At 38.9% G+C, this 22,460-nt stretch overlaps 1 protein-coding gene across 4 annotated transcripts in view; it reads right to left on the bottom strand.

Annotated features, from left to right (window-relative positions):
- cep104 (centrosomal protein 104) overlaps positions 1 to 22,460 on the bottom strand; it is a 145,448-nt gene that overhangs the window by 107,879 nt on the left and 15,109 nt on the right. For 3 of the 4 annotated variants that reach the window (XM_059951755.1, XM_059951757.1, XM_059951758.1), the window contains exons 7-12: positions 20,443 to 20,519; positions 18,594 to 18,762; positions 14,526 to 14,681; positions 13,357 to 13,572; positions 8,372 to 8,593; positions 5,402 to 5,569 (exon numbers count right to left, since the gene is read on the bottom strand). In XM_059951755.1, coding sequence (XP_059807738.1) covers positions 5,402 to 5,569; positions 8,372 to 8,593; positions 13,357 to 13,572; positions 14,526 to 14,681; positions 18,594 to 18,762; positions 20,443 to 20,519 — 1,008 coding nt within the window. The remainder of the gene's footprint in view (positions 1 to 5,401; positions 5,570 to 8,371; positions 8,594 to 13,356; positions 13,573 to 14,525; positions 14,682 to 18,593; positions 18,763 to 20,442; positions 20,520 to 22,460) is intronic. The other variant, XM_059951759.1, reaches the window with a different exon arrangement.

Below are 22,460 nucleotides of genomic sequence, written 5' to 3'. Positions count from 1 at the left end.
GAAATAATTGATGAGACCAGTGTGGGATCCACAAACTCTGCCACATATGCATCAAGATACACTTTTGGCTCTTACATTTTGGGACATCACTGTATTTCAGAGTTCAATTCATGGGTTTTCCCAAGGTGTTCCTGTTTCCTCTCACAGTTCAAAGATGTACTGGGTAGGTTAACCAGTCGTTGTAAATTGTCCCATGTTGGGATGGGTTAATCAAGGCTGCTAGGGCAGTGTGACTGAACTGGCTCCATAGCTGTGGCCTGCAGTCATAGGCCTCCTGGACTGACTTCACTTGCCTCAGCGCTGAATGAGCTCCACGGTCGTGACCTACAGTCATCAGGCTCCTCGACTGGCTTCACTCGCCCTAGCACCAAACTGGTTCCATGGCTATGGATGCACTTTTGGGGACTCTGTGGATCATATTGTGTTTTGTTTGCTTTTTTATTATTTGCACGATTTGTTCTTTTTATGCATATTGGGTGCTTGACTATCTTGGTCATCTGGACTTTTTTTTAAATGGGTTCTAATGTGTTTCTTTGTTTTATGGCTGCTGGCAAAGGGGGCAAATCCCAAAGTTATATGTAGTATATGTTACTTTGATAATAAATCTACTTTAAACTTTGAACATGGTGGGTATGCTTTGCTGGCGCCAGAAAGTGTGGCAACTCTTATGGGCTGCCCTGAACATCCTTAGATTGTGTTGATTGTTAACGCAAAAGGTGTATTTGACTGCATCTGTATGTTTATATAAATGAATCTGGAAAAAATCTTGATTTTGGCATCAAACTGATGCTTGGCTGCCCCCTACTGGCAATTACAAAATACATTAATTATAAATGAATAGAGTGTAACTTCAAACTAACATAAATTTGGAATTCAGAAATAATGACTTAAAAATTTGAGAAATAAAATAAAATTCACTCCAACAGAACTTGTGTGTGTGGGGAGGCAGAAGCAGCAAATTTTTTCAGTTCTCTCTTGACAGATACACAGATGAAATGCTGATGAGGTTGGTTATGAAATATCAACTCTTGCCAGAGGACTGACATGGAACTACTTCAATTTGCCTACCATCACAACAGGTCAACAAAAGACACCATTTCATTGGCTCTTCATTCAGCCCTGAAATATCTGACATTCTTCACTGACTACAGCTCTGCATTCAATACTATCATCCCTCAAAACAAATCAATAAGCGCCAAGACCTATATGCTTCAATATCTCCTTGTGCAACTGGGTCCTCAATTTCAAAAACTTGCAGACCCCGGTCAGTTTGGAGCATGAAAGTGCCATAACAAAGAAGGGATGTCAGCAGCTCTACTTCCTTAGAGGTTTGCACAGATTCAACATGTCATCTATAACTTTAACAAATTTCCATGGAGACCATCCTGACTAATTACATCATGGCCTGATATGGAAACACAGATGCCCAAGAACAGAAAAACCAATAAAAAGTTGTGATACAGACCATTCCATCAAAGGAAAAGCCTTCCCCACCACTAAGCACATCTACAAGGAATGCTGCCACAGGAAAGTAGCAGCCATTACCAATGACAAGAAATCACCTAGGCCATGCTTTCTTCTCACTGCTGCCATTAGGTGGTACGACTGCCTTAGGTTTCATACCACCAGGTCCAGCTACAGTTATTATCCTTCAACCGTGAAGTTCCTAAAACAACATAGATAACTTCACTCACCTCAACACAGAACTGATCCCACAACCTATGGACTTGCTTTCAAGAACTCTGCAACTCATGTTCTCAGTTTTGTCTGATCTATTTTTTATTTATTGTATGTGTACAGTTTGTCTTGTTCACATTGGCTGTCTTTGCGTGTAGTTTTTCACTGATTCTACTGCATTTATTTTTTCTACTGTGAATACTTGCATGAAAATGAATCTCAGAAGTATACGGTGACATATACATAGCTTGATAATAAATTTTACTTTGAACTTTGATATGGCTTCAATGCAAACTATTTTGTTGGAATACAATCCACCCATTCAGTAACAGAATTTACCTGTTGTCACCTTAAAAAGTAATTTCCCTTCCATTACATCTTCCATGCCATTTACCGTATTTCTTGGTTATATTAGTTTTTGCACCATAAATATTGTTCCTCTGCTGTACAAGAAAGGCATTTTAATGTCCCCAATGCATTATGGGAGCCAATAAAACTGAGAAAAATCAAATATTAGATTGTTTAGCATCCAGCTCACTTATTAGTGAGCATGAGCAAGCAATCCAGAATGCCAGCAGGGTGTATGGCTGCAACACTTCCTAGAGTCTGAAGAACATCTGGGGCTCAAAGATGTGGGCCTGATGTGCAACGATCCTGAATATTTACAAATTTCCTGCTCTTTTTGAACTCACCAGGTTCACTGCAAAATCTATTATATTTCTGTATAGCATGTTTTTAAAAAGCTAATAAAAGGTGTTTGATGTTTTAAATACCAGAGTAGTTCAGATAATCTGCTAGTCCAGCACCAAAGTATGGAGTATGCAAGATTATTGGAGTTTTACATAATGATGGAAGGTAGCTCCAGCAATTTCACAATTCAGTATGCAGAAATCAAAGCTGCAATTCATTCTTCAATGGATTGAAAATTACAAAACAACCAGTTGATTTTAATGGTATCAAATAATATACTCCAAGTAACCTACATTATTCTGGGTGACTATTTAATCTAGGGGATTGAAAATATATAATTTTGCAAGAAGAAAGTTAATTGAAGATGAGTCTATAAAAGTAAATATATTAGGATGCCTAGGAATGCAAAGTTAATGATGATTAGATTGGACCAGCTATGATCCAACTGAGTGACAAGAGTGGGCTGAAAGGACATTTTAGCCCAATAGTGGTTCTTGGTTCTTTTTTCTTCTTACCCTCAGAACTTAGGAACAGATACTGATAACAAATAATTTTGGTGAATTTTAAACCTCATCCTTCTTAAGACTACCGTGTTTCTCAATATATCCACTTTGCTCAAAAAGAGTCAGCCTGTCCAAATCTCTCTTTGTAACTGAAGTCCTGCAATCCAGACAACATTCTTATGAATCTTTTCTGTATCCTCTCCAACTTATCACATCTTTCCTATAGTGTGGCAATTAGAACTGCACAACATTAATCCAAGTGCCGCCAGACAATATTTTGAACACTTTGTAAAACTGCAAAATGAAATCCTTACTCTTTTGCACTCAGTCTCAACTGATGAAGGCAAGCATGACACATGCCATTTTCACCACCCTACCTACCCATGTTGCTACTTTTAGTGAATCATGAGCTTTTACACACAGGTCTTTATTCAAAATTTCCCGGGACCTTGCCATTAACTCCATGTCCTGTCTTGGTTTAACTTCCCAAAAGCATCATTTTAAATTTGTACAAATTATTATCTGCCAACCTTTGCCCATTTTCCCAGCTGATCAATATTCTGATGTAACTATAGTCAACCTTCTCCAAATTTCACAACACCTCCAATTTTATGTTTAAATCCTACTGAAGCTTTGTGTCTTTTAGAGCCATTTGACAAAGTTTCTCATGGGATGCTGACACAAATTCCTGTTGAAAATCAATATATGAATTCCAGAGGTATATGTTGCGGTTCAGCGATCATCCTCCCCCAGTAATATGCTTCCCCGGTTGTTGACTCTGCATGTACAGTGGCGCTAGAAACTTGTTGACTCTTTAGAATGTTCTTTATTTCTGCATAGAAATGATCTAAAATTTGATCAGATTTCACACAAATCCTAAAGCTAAATAGAACCCAATTAAACAAATAATGCAAAAAAAAAACCCTTATTTATTTATTTAGAAAAATGACCCAATACATGTATTTGTTGGAAAAATGTGAATGTTCACTTTCAGTAATTGCTGTGACCCCCCCCCCCAACCCCCAACACATAAAGCAGCAACTTCAACCAAATATTTTCAGTAACTGTTGATCAGTCCTGCACATCGGTTTGGAGGAATTTTAGTCCATTCCTTCTCACAAAACTGCTTCAACTCCGAGATGTTGGTAGGTTTCCTTACATGGAACTACTTGCTTCAGGTCTTTCCATTATATTTCTATAGGCTTAAGGTCAGGATGTTGACTCAGCCATTCCAAAACATGAAATTTCTTCTGCTTTAACTATTCTCTGGTAGACTGATTTGTGTGTTTAAGGTTGTTGTCTTGCTGCACGACCCACTTTCTCGAGTTTCAGTTCACGGATAGATAACTTGACATTTTCCTGTAGAATTTGCAAGTACAATTCATAATTCCTAGTTCCATCAATGATGGAAAGCCATCTTGGACTCGAGGCAACAAATCAAGTCCAAACCATAACACTGCCACCACCACACATTACAGATGGGATGAGGTTCTGAAGCTGGAATGCAGTGTTTGCTTTTCTCCAAGCAAAACACATCTTATTTTAGCCAAAATGTTCTATTTTGGACTCATCCATCCACTGAACATTCTTCCAATAGCCTTCTGGCTCATCCACGTGGTCTTTAGCAAACTTTAGATGAGTAGCATTGTTCCTCTTGGAAAACAGTGGCTTTCTCCTTGCAATGCTGCCATGCACATTGTTTGCCTGATGTTAGGCTCATGAACACTGACATTAGCTAATGCAAGAGAGGCCTATAGTTCCTTAGATGATCCTTGTGAGCTCCTGGAATATTGCACACCTTGCTCTTAAACTGATTTTTGTTGGTTGACCGCTCCTGGGGAGAGTAGCAATAATGTTGAATTTCCTCCATTTGTACACCAATCTGCCTGTGAATTGGTGGAGCCCAAACTCTTTAGAAATGGTTTTGTATCCTTTTCCAGCCTGGTGAGCATTGACAACTTTTTTTTTCTCTGAGGTCCTCAGAGATCTCCTTTGATCAAGGCATGGTACACTTCCAAACACCTGTGCAATAAAGATCAAACTTTGATAGTGAAGACCCATGTTTATGTTCTTTATGTGGGCAGGCTATCCCACCCTCACACCTGATTTGTCATTCCACTGGTTGAAGTACCTGACTCTAATTTCCTCTTTTAATGAACTGATATTCCTAGAGGTTCACATACCTCTTCCAACAAATACATGTAATATTGGATCATTTTTCTCAATAAATAAATAAATGAACAAGCATGTTTTTTGTATTATTTATTTATTTGGGTCCTCTTTATCTAGTTTTAGGACTTAGTGAAGATCTGATCATATTTTAGGTCACATTTATGTAGAAATAGGGAAAATTCTAAAGGGTTCACAAACTTTCTAGCACCACTGTAACTGAAAAGCCATGTGAAAATACACTGAAATGCATTGGTGAAACCACAGCACAAGAATAATTTCAGGAAGTGTCACTGTCAGAGCCAGATGGAGTCCAAAAAAGTAATTTTAGCTGAAGAGTATGATCAGTGTTCAGTACTTACAGATGATACTTTATCCTTAATCGCTCTACGAACAAGGAAGATTGCGGCTCGTAACATATTCTTTAGCTCATCCTTAGTTAGATCATCAGAAACAGTGGAAAGCTTCTTATAAACAGCCAGCAAAGCATCTTCCCTATACGACCAAGTTTTTGAATAGGCACCAGCCACCTATGACAAACAAAATATTTGAACAGAAATGTACAAAAGGTATTGAACGAGTTAACAGAAATTATGAATAGATTGAAAATTATGCTACTGTATCTGTCTGCAGTAACTACAGAGATTCTACCCATACACAGCTTCCATGACAATGGAACCGCTAGTATCTTTACAATAATTAGAAACACTGAGGATCACTGAGGATCAGAACACTATGTTCTGACATAGTAGAATTTTGATAATCTAGTTCCATTTGCTTCTAAATCCTGAAGGTCAAACATCTAGCTCATGCATTCCTGATGAAGGGTCTCAGCCCGAAATGTTGGCTACTCTTTTCTCATGGATGCTGCCTGACCTGCTGAGTTCTTCCAGCATTGTGCACGTATTCTTAGCTCATGCATTAGTCTGGACAGCAAGCAGGACGTGTGGTCAAAGCAGAGGTTGGGAGTATGGCCAGAGTTTGATCTACACTGTGGACTGGGTTTATGGCAAACCAAGATAAAGATTCAGAACATCAGGGTTTCAGAAATATGGATAAATTTGCAGCTGCAGTCAGGGTCTGGAGTATTTGCATTTTTCTCACAACACTTAAAATTTTTAGGTTTACTGGAAATTATACATTATTACATACCATAGACACTAAATATGTTATTTATTATTATATGACTATATTTGGTATTAACATCCAACACCCAGAAAATCTGCTAATCTCACAAGACCATAGTTTTACTGTTTAACCTGATGTACAGGATATGCTCATGCACCAGATAATCTATATCATAGGTGTCAAACTCAAGGCCCGCGGGCCATATCCGGCCTGGCGTACAATTATATCCGGCCCGCAAGATCATTTTAGATAGATCTATTATTTTAATTATTAATGGCCCGGCGATATGAAGCCTATGATTGTAAGTTAATACCAATCATAAAAATAATGCTTGCTCAGCAGTCTTCTTCATAAGAAACGGAATTTGTGAAGTGAAACACTTTGTAGTTACAGCAAAGACTGAGACACATGAGAACAGGCAAAGAAAGCTGCGTTCGCATGCGCCCGACTGATCCGGCCCGCATGAAGCTGCATTTTGCCCAATCCGGCCTGTGACCTAAAATGAGTTTGACACCACTGATCTATATAATTATACAATTAATCTATATAATTAATATTATCATTTCTGAAGCAGGCAGCTACCTCAAATTCTGGTCCTCTTCTGAGGTAAACTAAACAATCGGATAAGGTGCAATCAAAATGATGCCAATACTGATGAGGAGGTGGTCCATTGGGAGACTTTAAGTGTAAAAATATATGTACCCGTTGACCAGCAATGCTACAACCTCAATCTATTCAATTGTTGGAAAAATATGATCAAAACAGAATATATAAACCATTATTTTTCCTGCATCCAGTACCGATGGAGTGGGTTATTAGCAGTTCTGGATTTGTTACCAGGGATGTAACGCTGAAACTTTATAAGGCATTAGTCAGACCACATTTGGAGTGTTAGGAGCAGCTATGGGCCTTATATCAAATAAGCGATGCTTTGAAACACTTCCTTTGTTTCATATGGTACCCTTCACAAAGTTCACCTACTTCCAATTTGAGTAATATATCTCACCTTTCCCCCATTAGTAGGGTCAGGCTCTGAATCAGTGGGGCTTGGTTATTTTGGGGGAGGGTCAAACTGATGACCTGGATCTCTTCAGAAGGCCCTCGCATGGACACAGAATGCCATCTCCCTGCGTGGTCTCCCCACAGTCACTTAGACTGCTCTACAGTCCTGTATCGTCATGGAGTCCGGTGGAGGAGTGCCAGCTTCCTGGAGTTGGGTTACAGAACTGATCTGCCCACTGACCCCATTCTCATTTCAGAGGTGGGGAAATCTCCAGGGAGTTGTGGGAGTCTGCAGACATCATCATTCACCAATTAGTGGGATAAACTAATCATTGCCATGGTAATGTAACAGCACATCACTATTACAGCTCGGGGCGCCGGAGTTCAGAGTTCAATTCCAGCATCATCTGTAAGGAGTCTCTGTCCGTCCTCCCCATGGAATGAATGGGTTTTCCCTGGGTTCTCCGGTTTCCTCCCACAGTCCAAAGACGTACCGGGTGGCTTCATTGGTCATTGTAAATTGTCCCATGACGACAATCGGCTTTTTTGGGATTGTCGAGCGTCGCAGAGGCAGTGTGGCCAAAGGGTCAGAAGGCCCTACTCCATGTCTTATTGCCAAATAGATAAATAGAGATTTAAACTTTTGTTGAATGTCACGAAACAGGAATAATCCTGGAAACTAGTGTTGAACGAGCTGCCTGAGCAAGTGGTGGATGCCTTTTCGATTTCAATGTTCAAGAGGAGTTTGGTTGGTACATGGATGGAAGAGATGGACATCTATGGTCTGGGTAAGGCAGTTTAAATAGTTCAGCATGGACTGAATGGGCCAAAGGGCCTGTTTCTGTGCTGTAGCTTTCTGTGACTCTCATTCTATTCCATTCTTTGATTTCATTTTCAAGTTGTGCCTGACTCATCTGATCTAATTAATCTTCAGAGGTCTCCAATATCTGGATGACCTTCACCAGTTTTATTTCCTTTGTCCCACTCCCATCTGATTTTCAAGCTCTTTGTTCTCCTCAACTACTACCCTATATACTTTCCCTACAAAGCATTTGCACTTCTCTTTTCTTTTCTAATAAAGGGTCAACCACACAAATTGCAATTCTGTTTCTCTCTTCAGAGCCACATGACCTGAGTATTTCAGAAATTTCTAGTTTATTGATAATACACATTTATCTACAAATGTTGGAGGAAATACTCACCAGAGCCTCTCCAAATAACTCAACGGCAAAACTAGCTTCTCTGAAAGCTTTCTCTGTTAGTGGCTCTGGTTCTCCAGTAATCCCATTTCCTGATGTAGGCAAAGTGTCTGTGTTTTTAGCAAGATTCTCATTAATGTCTAGCTGGGGAACACTGTACAATTCTGAAGGCTTGCGTTGAGCTGGCAGGGGTCTCTCATCATAGGGAAGTGAGCTTGCATCCACCTACAGAAAGAAAGTGAAAACAGGAATGTGATGGGTGGACTTGTGTTTATGTTCTTCTTGTGGCTTCTCCTTATATGATCCTGAGATGCTTATGCAAGCTTTTCATTGTACCTGTGCATAGATGTACTTGAGCATGTGATTATGAACTAGAGTAACTTTGATGAAGACTCAGGGCCTGTTTCTATGCTGTTCCATGTTATAGGCCTCTATAACCCTACAACTCATATTCTCAGTATTCTATATTTACTTATTTATTTGTTTTTGCACATTGGCTGTATGTCAGTCTGTGTGTAGGTTTTCACTGATTCCACTGTATTTCTCTTCTACTGTAAATACCTGCAAAAAAATGAATCTCAAGATAGTATGTGGTGATTTGCAGTGCCTATAAAAAGCATTCATTCCCTTGGAAGTTTTCATGTTTTGTTGTTTTACAACATTGAATCACAGTGGATTTAATTTGACATTTTTGACACTGATCAAAAGAAAAATACTCTTTTCATGTCGAAGTGAAAATAGATCTCTACAAAGTGATTTAAATTAATTACAAATATAAAACACAAAATATTTGATTGCACAAGTATTCACCCCCTTCAAGTCAGTATTTAGTAGATTCACCTTTGGCAACAATAACAGCCTTGAATCTGTGTTAATAGGTCTCTATCAGCTATGCACATTTGGACATTGCAATTTTCCCCCATCCTTCTTTACAAAACTGCTCAAGCTCTGGAGATTGCATAGGGATTGTGATTGAACAGCTCTTTCTCAAGTCCAGCCACAGATTCTCAATTGGCTGGTCGTCTGCACTCTGACTTAACCACTCCAGGACATTAACTTTGTTGTTTTAAACCCATTCCTGTGCACCCTGGCTATATGATTGGGGTAATTGTCTTGCTGGAAAACAAATCTTCTCCCAAGTTGCAGTTCCCTTATAGAGTGCATCAGGTTTTCCTCCAAGATTTCCTTATATTTTACTGCATTCATTTTACTCTCTACCTTCACAAGCATTGCAGGGCCTGCTGCAGTGAAGCAACACCACAGCATGATGCAGCCACTACCAGGCTTCATGGTATGGATGGTGTGTTTTTGATGATGTGCGGTGTTTGGCTTATGTCAAACGTAGTGTTTAGTCTGAAAAAGATCAATTTTGGTTTCACCATACTATAGAACGTTTTCAGGTTGACTTCAAAGTCTCCCATGTATCTTCTGGTAAACTCTAACCAAGATTTCATGTGCGTTTTTTTCCAACACTGGCTTTCTCTTTGTCTCTCTCCCATAAAGCTGTGATCAGCGAAGCACATGGGCAATAGTTGTTGTCTGCACAGCCTCTACCATCTCAGCCTTCAGAGTTGTCATCAGTCTCTTGGTGGCCTCCCTCATTAGTCCCCTTCCTGCACGACCACTCAGTTTTTGAGGACGACCTGCTCTAGGCAGATTTACAGCCATGGCATATTTTTTTCCATTTCTTGATTATTGACTTAACTGTACGCCAAAGGATTTTCAGTGACTTGGAAATTTTCTTGTATCCATCTTCTGACGTGCTTTTCAATACCTTTTCCTGAAGTGTTCTTTTGTCTTCATGGTGTAGTTTTTGCCAGGACACTGACTTACCAGCAGTTGGAATTTCCAGATACAGGTGTATTTTTACTACAATAAATTGAAACACCTTGACTACACATGTCTCCAAAAACAAATTTCCATTAAATTAATTATGTGACTTCTAAAACCAATTGTTGGCACCAGTGATGATCTGGTGTGTCATATTAAAGGGAGTGAATACTTATGCAATGAATTATTTTGTTTTATATTTGCAATTAAGATCTTTTTGTAGAGATGATTTTACTTTTACCCAAGAGTTGCTTTCTATTGATCAGTGTCAAAAAAGCCAAATTAAATCCAGTGATTCAATTACATAAGACAATAAAACATGAAAATTTCATGGGGGCAGGTTAATACTTTTTATAGGCACTGTATACAGTATGTACCTAGACAATAAAGTTAATTTGAACATTTGAGCTCAAGTCTCAACACCATCAAGGACATCTTCAAGATGTAGTGCCTTATGAAAGTGGCATTAAGAACCCTCACCAAACAGCACATGCCCTCTTCTCATTGCTACCATCAGGGAGGTGGTACAGGAGCCTAATGACCCAGACTCAACCCTTTATGAATAGCTTATTCCCCTTGCCATCGTATTTCTGAATACTTGATGAACTCTGCCTTGTGTTCGGTTTTTGTACAGTTTAGTTATTGTAACTTACAGTAGCTTCTCTTGCACTACTGCCACCACAAGACAATGAATTTCACATTCATATATCAGTGATAATAAACCTGATTCTTATTTTAAAATAAATCTGTCCAGATTAATTTCCTTTGATATATGTCAATACATTTGACAATGGAAGAGTAGAACAGAACCTCTTGAAGCATTAGCAACGTCAGTTAATATCAAATATATCACAATTGTATTACATTAATTTGAAGACTGCAATTCCAGGCTCCAGCAATCTAACCTGTCTAAGTATTTTCATTCCTTCTTTCAAAGGCCAGGGAAGGTTTGCTAGTGCTGCTCTGGGGGGTTTAAACTAGATATGCAGGGGGAGAGTAACCGGAGTGTTAGAGCAGATAGTGACGTGGAGGAGGATAAAGGTCATGCTAGAACTGCACATATAGTGCATGGAGTAAAACCAGATCTAACATATAAAGAGGCTTTGAGGAAAGAGAAGCAGAATAAAGGGTGCAAAGGTAATAAGGTAGAAGGGCTAAAGTGCCTGTACTTCAATGCAAGAAGCATCAGGAACAAAGGTGACGAACTGAGAGCTTGGATACATGCATGTAAATATGATATAGTGGCCATTACAGAGACTTGGCTGGCAGCAGGGCAGGAATGGATTCTCAATATTCCTGGATTGAGGGGAGGAGGGGCAGCATTACAATTACAGCTACAGAAAGGGTGGGTAATGTAGTGGATCCTCTTTTGAGTCAGTATAGGTGGAAGTCAGGAACAGGAAGGGAGCAGTTACTCTATTGGGAGTATTCTTAGGCCCCCTGGTAGCAGCAGAGATACTGAGGAGCAGATTGAGAGGCAGATTTTGGAAAGGTGCAAAAATAACAGGGTTGTTATCATGGGTGACTTTAACTTCCCTAATATTGATTGGCACCTGATTAGTTCCAAAGATATAGACGGGGTAGAGTTTGTTAAGTGCGTCCAGGACGGATTCCTGTCACAGTATGTTGATAGGCCGACTGGGGGAGTCCCATACTAGATCCTGTATTACGTAATGAACTGGATCAGGTTACAGATCTCTCAGTGGGTGAGCATCTGGTGGGCAGTGACCACTGCTCTCTGGCCTTTAGCATTATCGTGGAAAAGGATAGAACCAAGAAAGAACAGGAAAATTTTTAATTGGGGAAGGACAAATTATGAGGCTATAAGGCTAGAACTTGCGGGTGTGAATTGGGATGATGTTATTGCAGGGAAATGTACAATGGACATGTGGTCGATGTTTAGAGATCTCTTGCACAATGTTAGGGATAAATTTGTCCCGGTGAGGAAGATAAGAAGGAACCATGGGTGACAAGTGAGGTGGAAAATCTAGTCAGGTGGAAGAAGGCAGCATACATGAGGTTTAGGAAGCAAGGATCAGATGGGTCTATTGAGGAATATAGGGTTGCAAGAAAGGAGCTTAAGAAGGGGCTGAGGAGAGCAAGAAGGGGGCATGAGAAGGCCTTGGCGAGTAGGGTAAAGGAAAAGGATTTTCACTTTTACAAAAAAAAGATGCGCACTTTATAACTGTGTTTACCCCGAGAAAGACTATGATGGCCGTGAAGCCTTGTGCAGGCAGTTGTGCGTGCATGTGTGTACGTGCACACATATGTATGTACGTATGCCTGTCTGTGCCAATTTTTTTTTCTCCAAATCGATTTTGGCTCGCTGTCTTCCCAATTTTGATAAATGAAACTACACCGTACCTACAATATTTCTACTTTATATAGCTGTATATTTATCATATCATTCCTGATTTTACCACATGTTAGTGTTATTTTAGGTTTTATGGGTTATTTGGTATGATTTGGTAGGTTATTTTTTGGGCCTGGGAACGCTCAATAATTTTTCCCATATAAATTAATGATAATTGCTTCTTCACTTTACTTTACAGCATTTCAGCTTACAAACGGTTCCACAGGAACTCTTCACCTTCGGACAGCGGGGGAGACCAGTACTATGTCCAGTTCTGGTTGCCTCACTATAGGAAGGATGTGGAAGTATTGGAAAGGGTACAGAGGAGATTTACCAGGATGCTGCCTGGTTTAGAGAGCATGCCTTACGATCATAGATTAAGGAGCTAGGGCTTTATTCTTTGGAGAGGAGGAGGAGGAGAGGAGACATGATGGAGGTATACAAGATATTAAGAGGAATAGATAGAGTGGACAGCCAGCGCCTCTTCCCCAGGGCACCACTGCTCAATACAAGAGGACATGGCTTTAAGGTTAGAGGTGGGAAGTTCAAGGGGGATATCAGAGGAAGGTTTTTTTTTACTCAGAGTGGTTGGTGCGTGGAATGCACTGCCTGAGTTAGTGGTGAAGGCAGATACACTAGTGAAATTTAAGAGACTACTAGACAGGTATATGGAGGAATTTAAGGTGGGGAGTTATATGGGAGGCAGGGTTTAAGGGCTGGAACAACATTGTGGGCCGAAGGGCCTGGACTGAGATGTACAATATTCTATGTTCTATTAAAACTTGCGTTAAAACATGAAGCATACCTTTGGAGAAGGTAACCTGACAGGTGGGGCAGGAGAATGCAGTGGTGTAGGAGACACCACAGAGGTCTGGTATTGTAGATCAGAATTTGCTTGGTGTGCTTCTTCCAGATGGGCTTTCACAGATGCCTGTTCAAATTCTACTCCCAGATCCTTTGGTTGTTGAAGCTTACTGGGGTGATTCACTGGTTCAAGAGGAAACTCTGGAAGCTTTCGAATCTGTACAGTCGAAACATCATTAATTTCTAAACTAATAAATATTAGAACTCTTGGGAGTCATCTGGTCAACTATAATTACTTTCTTCATGACAATGAATTCTAGCATGTTTAATTCTTTTAATAATAAAAGATAAGGTAAAATATTTAACATCAACTATCTTGATTCTTAATTGTGATTCACGGTACATCTAGCTCAGAAAGACGACGACTTGCTCAGGGATGACAAAAGCACAAGACTTGGATTTATTGAATGACCCTTACAATTCCACTTAACGGCCAATAAAATGCTTTTACTGCCATAATGCTGAAACTACACAAATTCCCCAAAACAGAACATTGTGGAACTAGCAAAAACAAAAACGTACTCTTTCTGATGTATCACTGGTTACTTCACTGTCTCCTGTACAGGCTCCAATGCATAGGATCAAAAAAAGCTGCTCAGGATTGCACACATAGCCAGCTCCATCAAGAGCACTAGCCTCCCTACCAAGGACATCTTCAGAAGGTGGTGCCTTCAGACGGGGCCATTCAAAACATGCCCTCTTTTCATTACCTCCATTCAGGAGGTGGTACAGAAGCCTTAAGACACACACTCAACAATTCAGAAACACCTTCTCTCTTCTGCCATCAGATTTCTGAACAGTTTATGAACCCATTATCTCGATCTTTACACTTTTTTTTACCCCTTTGCCATCAGATTTCCCATCAGTCCATAAACTCTTAACATTTCTTATCGTAATGTCACAAAGCACATTTCACACCACACATCAGTGATAATAAACCTGATTCTGATTCAAAGATTCATGAGCATCTTCCAGAAGTAATTTCCAATCTCTTTTCAATTGAACATGAAAATGGAAACAAAAATCATACTGATAAACTGGCTTAAGGAGCTAATTACTTGCTTGAAAATGTTACTAAAATTTAATTTTGTGTGCAGAATTTATACTGACCATTCCCATGTCCAACAGATTGTGCAGCTCCAGTTGCTTGTAAACTGTCATTCTATAATCATCCATTTGTAGTTTCTTCTGCTTCGCCAGATCATAGTCCTCTTTCTCTATGGCACATCGCTTTTCCACCTCATAACGGCCTAGACGTTCTCCAACCTGAATAACAAATTTGAACAATTTAAAAATAAACATTTACATAACTAATTTTCAACAATTCTTAAAACTACTTCTACAATAATATAAATATAATGATCATGCTGGACTTTAATTGTCCCAACTTCTAGTTATTTCTTCAGACCCAATAAAAAGCTAAATTCAAAATTCTGATTTTTTTTTCGAAGTTCTGTATTATCTTTTGCATGGTTGTCCAGCAAAATTGAACTTACTTTTCAAATATTCAAAATCTACAGCATTTTTGTAATAATTACTCATTACCTGGTTTAACAATTTTGAAAATACCTAACACTAAAAGATGGCAGTACAAGAAAGGAAATGATCAATACTGAGCCAAAAATAAGGTGACTTTGCATTCAGAGATTATTTTCATCTGTATTTGGATCTTACCAACACTCAGTATCAGGGCTTTTCCCCCTGAATCAACACGCAAAACATAACTTTAATTTTTAAAACTCATCAGATTAAATCAGAATTATAAAATAATCAGGTTTTAATTGTAATATGCTCTTTATAGACCAGTGTTGAATGATACTGCTGGCAGCGTTAGCGGCACATCTTTGCATATTATATTTAGCCACCTGCAAGGCGAGGGAGAAAATGCTCCCCTTAGTCGAACTCTTCAACCACAAGTAACATCTCAACGGAACAGCAGGGTGTCAAAATGGATAACCTTACTTTTGAACTTTGGCTTCCAGGAGCCAATGAAGTAATTAAAAATTATCAAATTCAAAATGGATTTTCTAGAACATAGACAGGATAACACCTTCAATCTGATAACATCATTTTCCATTTTGTTGCAATTCAATCTTTTTAATCTAATATTACACAGAAACTCTTCCACTCTATATGTAGGACGTCTGAATTCTTGATTATTTGGCAATACCTAGAATGTGGCTAGGGCAGAGAGGCTGTGTTGAACTGACAACAGAATTCCCTGCATATATACAAGTCAAACCTTGCTTTACAACACAACTGCCTGGTTCACACCATAATAGATAATCTAGCCACCTTAATGTTATTGTGCTGTTTGTGACATTTCTATAACCCAAAAGTCTGTCACTTTAATTCAAACGGCAATCCAATGGTGCTGTACTTCATGCCAAATACATATACTTTCCCAAACCTGCCCCAATTTCTGCAATTCATAAATTAATGCAAAGTACAGGGTTTTTTCCCCCAATTTACTCATCAAAATCTTGTTGGTCAGTGGCATTTTGTATCAATACTGAATATTGAACAATGTTATCCTGTTGAACAAACACATTATACATGAGACTATTACAGAACGAAAGCATGTCATCCCATCAGTTGAGACCCGCTTTCAATCTTCTTGGAAAGAATGATAAGCTATCAAATTCATTCACAATGAATTACATTACTAATTCCTGGCAGTTCAGAATGGAATTAAAATTATTTTCTTTCAGGGCTTAAATACACCTTAATGAATTGCCTTTGACATTTTTGTCCTCCAAGAACATATTAATACAATTTAAACAGCAATATGTTTGCAAGTGATTGCAGCCTCAGTAAAGGTTAAGTCAATATTTCAGCTGCCAGTTGCACTGTCTCCCAACTTTCCCAAATACAGCGGGATTTTAACAAGGGACCTACAATCTGATTAAACCTCAACAACTTAAAGGTCAGTACAACCACAAAACATTGAAGCATAATGCAACAAAACATTTCACAGCACATCACCAAAGTTCTTGAAAAAATATGATAAATATATGAAGTACATAACAAAATCATTCTTAAAAGGAGATAGAGGTTTAATGAGAGAATTCTAGAGCTTGGGACCTGAGCAGTTAAGCACAGAATTGAATTGGACAGGATGGTAAAAAATACAGTACATGCAAGGAGAGTGAAATAAAGTTGAAACTGCATAAAGATGAAAGGATTAGTTAAGACTATTGAGAAATAAGGTAACTGGGGAATGTATTCCTCTAATCCTGTGCTTATCCTGCAAAATCCATTACAATAAATTAATTTTCACTGTGCTACAAATGCAATTGCAAATTTGCATACACCACAGTCACAGACACAATAGAATGTATGAGAAATTAATCCATTGCAGGATGATTAATTACTGATCAGGATGTGAACACCTCCCCAGCCTTTCTCCCCCACTCCCCAATTTTGATACAAAATTCTACATAACTAAAAAGGGTCTTCTGGTAAGATGGCAGCAGCACCTTCTGCAGGGTCAACAAAAAGTACTACTCTCCTACTTAAATACATTTTTTATGACTGCAAGATCACAAGATCCTGCTAATCAACAAGAACTTAAAGTACTGCAGGACTACCCATCAGCAAGTTGATAATTGGCAGAGAAAATGAAGAAACTGCACACTGCACTTGAGTCAAAGGATGCATACAGAGAGTGACTATCTTGGTCACTTTTCTTGTGACCACAAGACCCTTTTTGAACATTGTTAATGTGGAATGCCACTGATTCATTGGCTGAGAGCAGCAGTGGACAGCAGGGAGCTGTGTGGCTTCAGTTGTAGCGAGGATCAGGCCACAAACTGCGGTGTCACCTGCTTACAGCCACCAAGGGAGGTGTCGAAGCCAGTGCACTCCAACTCGCTTGGTGTGATGTGGCATCGGTGCTGCCTGCCCAGTGTTCGCTCGGCAGAAGATCAGCTCTATTGTGGTTGAGTGCAGAAATCTGCAGCATTGATGGATTAAGAGTCTAGACTATACATATTTTTTGCATGGTTGTATCTTACTGATATCCTATATGTGCTTGCTATCTTGTATGTGCAAGGTCTAGGCCTCAAGCCGCTGCAGACAATGCCCCCCGTCCCCCAAGCACCATTCTCTTGGCAGAAGACAAGCTCTGTTGTGGTCGGCTGCAGATATCCGTGGTTCGAGTCACATCTTTCATTATGTGCCTGTATCTTACCGATGCACTTATGTGCTTGCTATCTTGTACATGCTGTGTGTGCTTTGTGCTGTGTGACAATTGGTACTGTGTTCTACAACTTGGCCGTGGAGCAATGCTGTCTCATTTGGCTGTATTCATGGGTATTTGTGTATAGATAGTCAGAGGGTGGTAAATCTGGAATTTGTTGCCACGAGTGGCTGTGGAGGCCAAGTCATTGGATGCATTTAAGGCAGGGATAGCTAAATTCTTGATTTGCCAAGGCATCAAAGGGTATGGGAAGATGACTGGAAGAATTGGATCAGCCCATGATTGAATGGCAGAGCAGACTCGATGGGCCAAATTGCCTACTTCTGTTCCTATACCTTATGCTCTTATAGTTGAATGACAATTAAACTTGAATTGAATCTGCAATATGGTCATTTACACTTGAAAGAGAACACCAACATAATAATCTTACTTTAGTATCATCTTGATTATATCTTTAAACCAATCATTCAGATTACTTGAAGTGGAGACATAATTGATATCATGGCTGATCAAAGCATAGCATTAAAATAGTTGGTTTCAATAAACAGGATGTGCTAAAGGACTACTTCTATCTCTCTAAAACCTACTTCAATTTAAAACTCATTTCAATGAATTATGTTAAAATTATTTACAAGTGTCATTCCCATTAATTCAATTATTTCTGAAATATTGTCACAGTGCAACATCTGTGATGACACCAACTACAGTATGTGAAACCTTCAATTAAATCAATACCATTTTCACGCACATATGCCACATCCAATATTGTCTGTAAACAACAGCTATCTACATATTTCAGTAAAATATCTTTAATACAGAAACCCAAAAATTAGTATAGCCTTGATCTTTATATTCATATATCAGACAATTAAAGTTGAAAATTTAACTAAAATTCTGAATGTTTGATTTATAAAGTGTAATTAACATGTTGCCATAACGCCACAAATTAGTATATATATTTGAATACCACATTTTACCTTCTGAAGATCAGCTATAGCTTGCTTAAGCTTCTTTGCAAAATCATAGCGCTCATGTTTAACTGCTTCGTGTTTCTCTTCATCCAATTTACGTATTATTTGGGCCACCTCAGGATCTTGGTACATATCAAAGGCCAAATCATCCAAGGGCGAGATAACCTCTGACTTACTGAAAACAAAAGTAATTATAACTTGAATAAATCAGAGTTTTTATTAAACTTAATTTGGATTTCACTTTATCCAACTCAAAAAAAAATCATTTTTGCTGCTGTTCAAAGTTGAAGTTTTGCAACTGACATACAGCTGCAAGTCTAATCTCGTTCTTGTTATTTCAATATGGATTGAGAATTGGTCAAAAGAAAGCAAACAGTAGGTCAAACAGATCTGTCAATGTAGCATGCTGTAACTAAAGGCCACTTATACTTCTGCGTCAAATCTATGCCGTATGTATGGCATAGCTGTGTACCCTACGACGTAGCCTGACGCGCACCTCCCCAAAAATGTAACTACGCACTGCGGCAACACAGATCACAACAACAGTGATTGGTCCGCTAGGTAGCATTCTCATTTCCACCTACACATTTCTGGTTGCTTATTTTTCTCTGCCAATATTTGAAATGCATTTCCTCATCCATGTCTCTCAGTGGCTGGACAAGCACAAAAAATTCACCCTCCTTCTGCCTCAATCCATTCAATGGTCGTACACACCATCTCCTCTGATGTCTTCTCTCTTTTCTGCGTTGCAGTAATTTCAATAAAAGTAACTCTTGTTCAACATTTATTAGCTCCAATTCCAACATTATGCGCTGTTTCAGTCGCCATTGTTTGAACTACACAAAGAAACTCAACACAGTGGCATAGAAACCCCATCACTAACTAGCGTTTTGGCAGTGAATTGCAAAGCGATGCAGATACACCAATGCACAGGTATAAATGCTCATAACGGTGTAGGCCAGTTGCATAGGCTACAGCGTAGAGCCTATGCAGAAGTATAAATCAGCCTTTATGGGATACGCAATGGAATATACTTCTCAATTTATATCAACCATTTGGCGAGGAGACAAAATGCCATGTTTGCTAATTAAATAAAAAGTGACAATAGATTAGATAACACCGATGATCAAAAGGAACAGAGGTATACTTGTACTCAGGTAACTGAAAGCCAACACGTAGGCACAAGTTATGAGGGAAGTAAATGGTATATTGCCTTTTATTACAAGAGGATTAAGTACCAGAATAAAGATTGCTGACTATAATCTCTGACAGCGCCTCAGAGAGACCACACCTTCAATACTGTTTACAGTTTTAGTCTCGTTAACTAAAGGAGGATAGATTTGTCGAAGAGAGTGAGCTTGACTGGAATCCTGGAATTGTAGTTTTGCTACGCATAACATATTTTGTGAAGTTGAATAAATGTCAATTACAATAAAAGAGAGGACACTGAATAATATTGATGAACCGACTAAAACTGCTTCTCTTAGTACCACAGCACCATTCTCTCTGCAGCTTAATGACATTATTTATAGTAAGGAACTATTCCATCCTAATTGTTCTTTTTAAGTTTCAAAGGATTTGTTCCTTTCTTATATGTTTGTGTGGCAATTCAACTAAAGGCATGGGATAAAAAAAAAACTAGGACACTTCCAAACAGATTAATATTAATATACAATTAATATGAATTAGGAATAGTTCTTTACTACACAATTAAATAACTTTCCATCAAGAACTCAAAAATAAAACTCAAACTTGAGACTTCACTGACAAAATAGGTACATTGACCTGCACTCCATGATAAAGTGCAATGACTCTTACAACTTTCGTTTTGCTGCTTAAATACTCAACTACTTACCCAAAGTAAGTTCCATCAAGTGCTGGATCATCTGGGCTGCATCCAAGATAGCGATCAATCAACTTATCTTTCGAAGGCTGTGAGAAAAAAAAGTAAACTTTACAATGCATTGCTTAAATTGAATTTTTTTTTGAGATCAACAGAAAGATTGTGGTCTCAGACTGAGCTGTGCACTTTCGTCATATAGTTTCTCCGCTGCCAGGGGTGGCAAGACTTTAATATACGTGCCCAAAATGGCATGTACAAAAATTTTGTCAACACACATTATGCAGAGCTCCCTATCAATTCTTTAAATCCCGCCCATAATAAAGACAATAATTACCCTTACTTCCAAATGAAGCAGAGAGTATTTTTTACAACCCAAGAGCAATGGGATGTTTCACAGGAAAGGACGCACTGGTTCTGACCCAGCTAGATGGTTGTGCAAACGTGTGACATTAGATGATATGTTTTGAAATCCTTGTAGATCTGGTGTGCTATCCATCAGTGTTTGGATAGTAAACAGTTACAATAACATTACTATTTAGAACTGTTACTTTTCAATTGCCTTTTTAAAATAATTTTTGAATAGATTTTCTAAAATGATTATTTCAATCTGTCTCATATACTTTCACTAAGGCAATGAAAACAATGTAAATATTGTGACTAATTCTTTAATCAGTGATAATCTCCGCTCAAAATTACCATGGCACGTGAGAGAATTTTGTTTTAAAAAAATTATCTCCAATTTGGGAACACATTATCAAAAAGGTTTGCCAAGGTGTTTTGGTTTCCTTGCACATAAAATGTGTATTAACTGGAATTAATTAAAATTAACTGTCTACTCATATGATCCTTTAATGTGGGAAAAGAAAGAGCAGTGAGTGTTAGGCACGCCAGGATTCCAGGGAACCAAATTGATGGGGTTGTTGTGCTACATTCAAAAGCCAAATAGTCTCCTGCTCTAAGTACGCAGAAAATACTTCCCTTGGATTTTCAAAACCATGATGTGGGGGAAGTAGAAAGGTCCACAAGGTCAGCAATATTGAAATGACAAGAGAAAAAGTAATAAACTTCTTATTTGGAGTAAAAGACATGGGGTGCCAATAATATGTTAATAACTTAGAATTATGATGCATAATAAACCATGTGCTGAAAATGCTGAACTTGCAATGAAAATTATGCACAGCAGCTGAAAAAGTAATGTCCACGTAGAGTTTGTGCATGCTCCATGCCCCTCAGCACCACCTGCACACCCCCCAACTGAAACTCAATGATTCAGACTTTTCTAACATGGTTAGCTGATAGAATCAGTGAAAATAAAATGAATTCCAGTAAGATGGTGTCACCTCGGATGCAGTGGCCTCTACAGGGCCACCAAAGGTGTTTTTCTTAAATGTATTTTTTTATGATTGATGGATATTAAGAACTTAAAGTACGACAGGTCAACGCCATTAGTGAGTTGCTTGCTGGCAGGGAAACTGAAGCTAGACGGCACGGATTCTACTGCTGCCTGCATCAGAGGTGCCTCAGAGTGGGTGTTTAGTCTAACAGTGAGTGAACATCTTAATTGCTTTTATTGTGTTGGCAAGACCCTGTTGGACCTTGTTAAAGTGGACTGCTGCAAGTCCAATTCACAGTTTTATTAGGAAAAGGCAGGGGAGCTGCATAGCCTCATTTGGAGCAAGGACTAGGCTTCAAGCCATGGTACTGCCTGTGTGCTGCCCTCCAGTCTTCACTCAGAAGACAAGATGTACAGTTGGCCCTCCTTATCTGCAGGGGATTGGTTCCAAGACACCCCGCGGATACCAAATACCACGGATACTCAAGTCCCTTATTTAACCTATTTCAGTGTGGTGGTCTTTAGGACCCAGCGGAACCCCGGACTTTATTTAACATGTCTCAGTGCGGTGGACATTAGGACCCCGCGCAGCTCTGAATCTGCAAAGTTTCTGTTCACAAAAATAATCACGATTGAAAATAAGGTGGAAGTAATAAAGTGATCAGAAAGAGGTGAAACACCATCAGTCACTGGAAAA

Source organism: Hypanus sabinus, chromosome 27 (assembly GCF_030144855.1).
Source record: "Hypanus sabinus isolate sHypSab1 chromosome 27, sHypSab1.hap1, whole genome shotgun sequence".
In the NCBI taxonomy this organism is placed as follows: Eukaryota; Metazoa; Chordata; class Chondrichthyes; order Myliobatiformes; family Dasyatidae; genus Hypanus; species Hypanus sabinus.
This window is presented reverse-complemented; position numbering and strand designations above follow the sequence as displayed.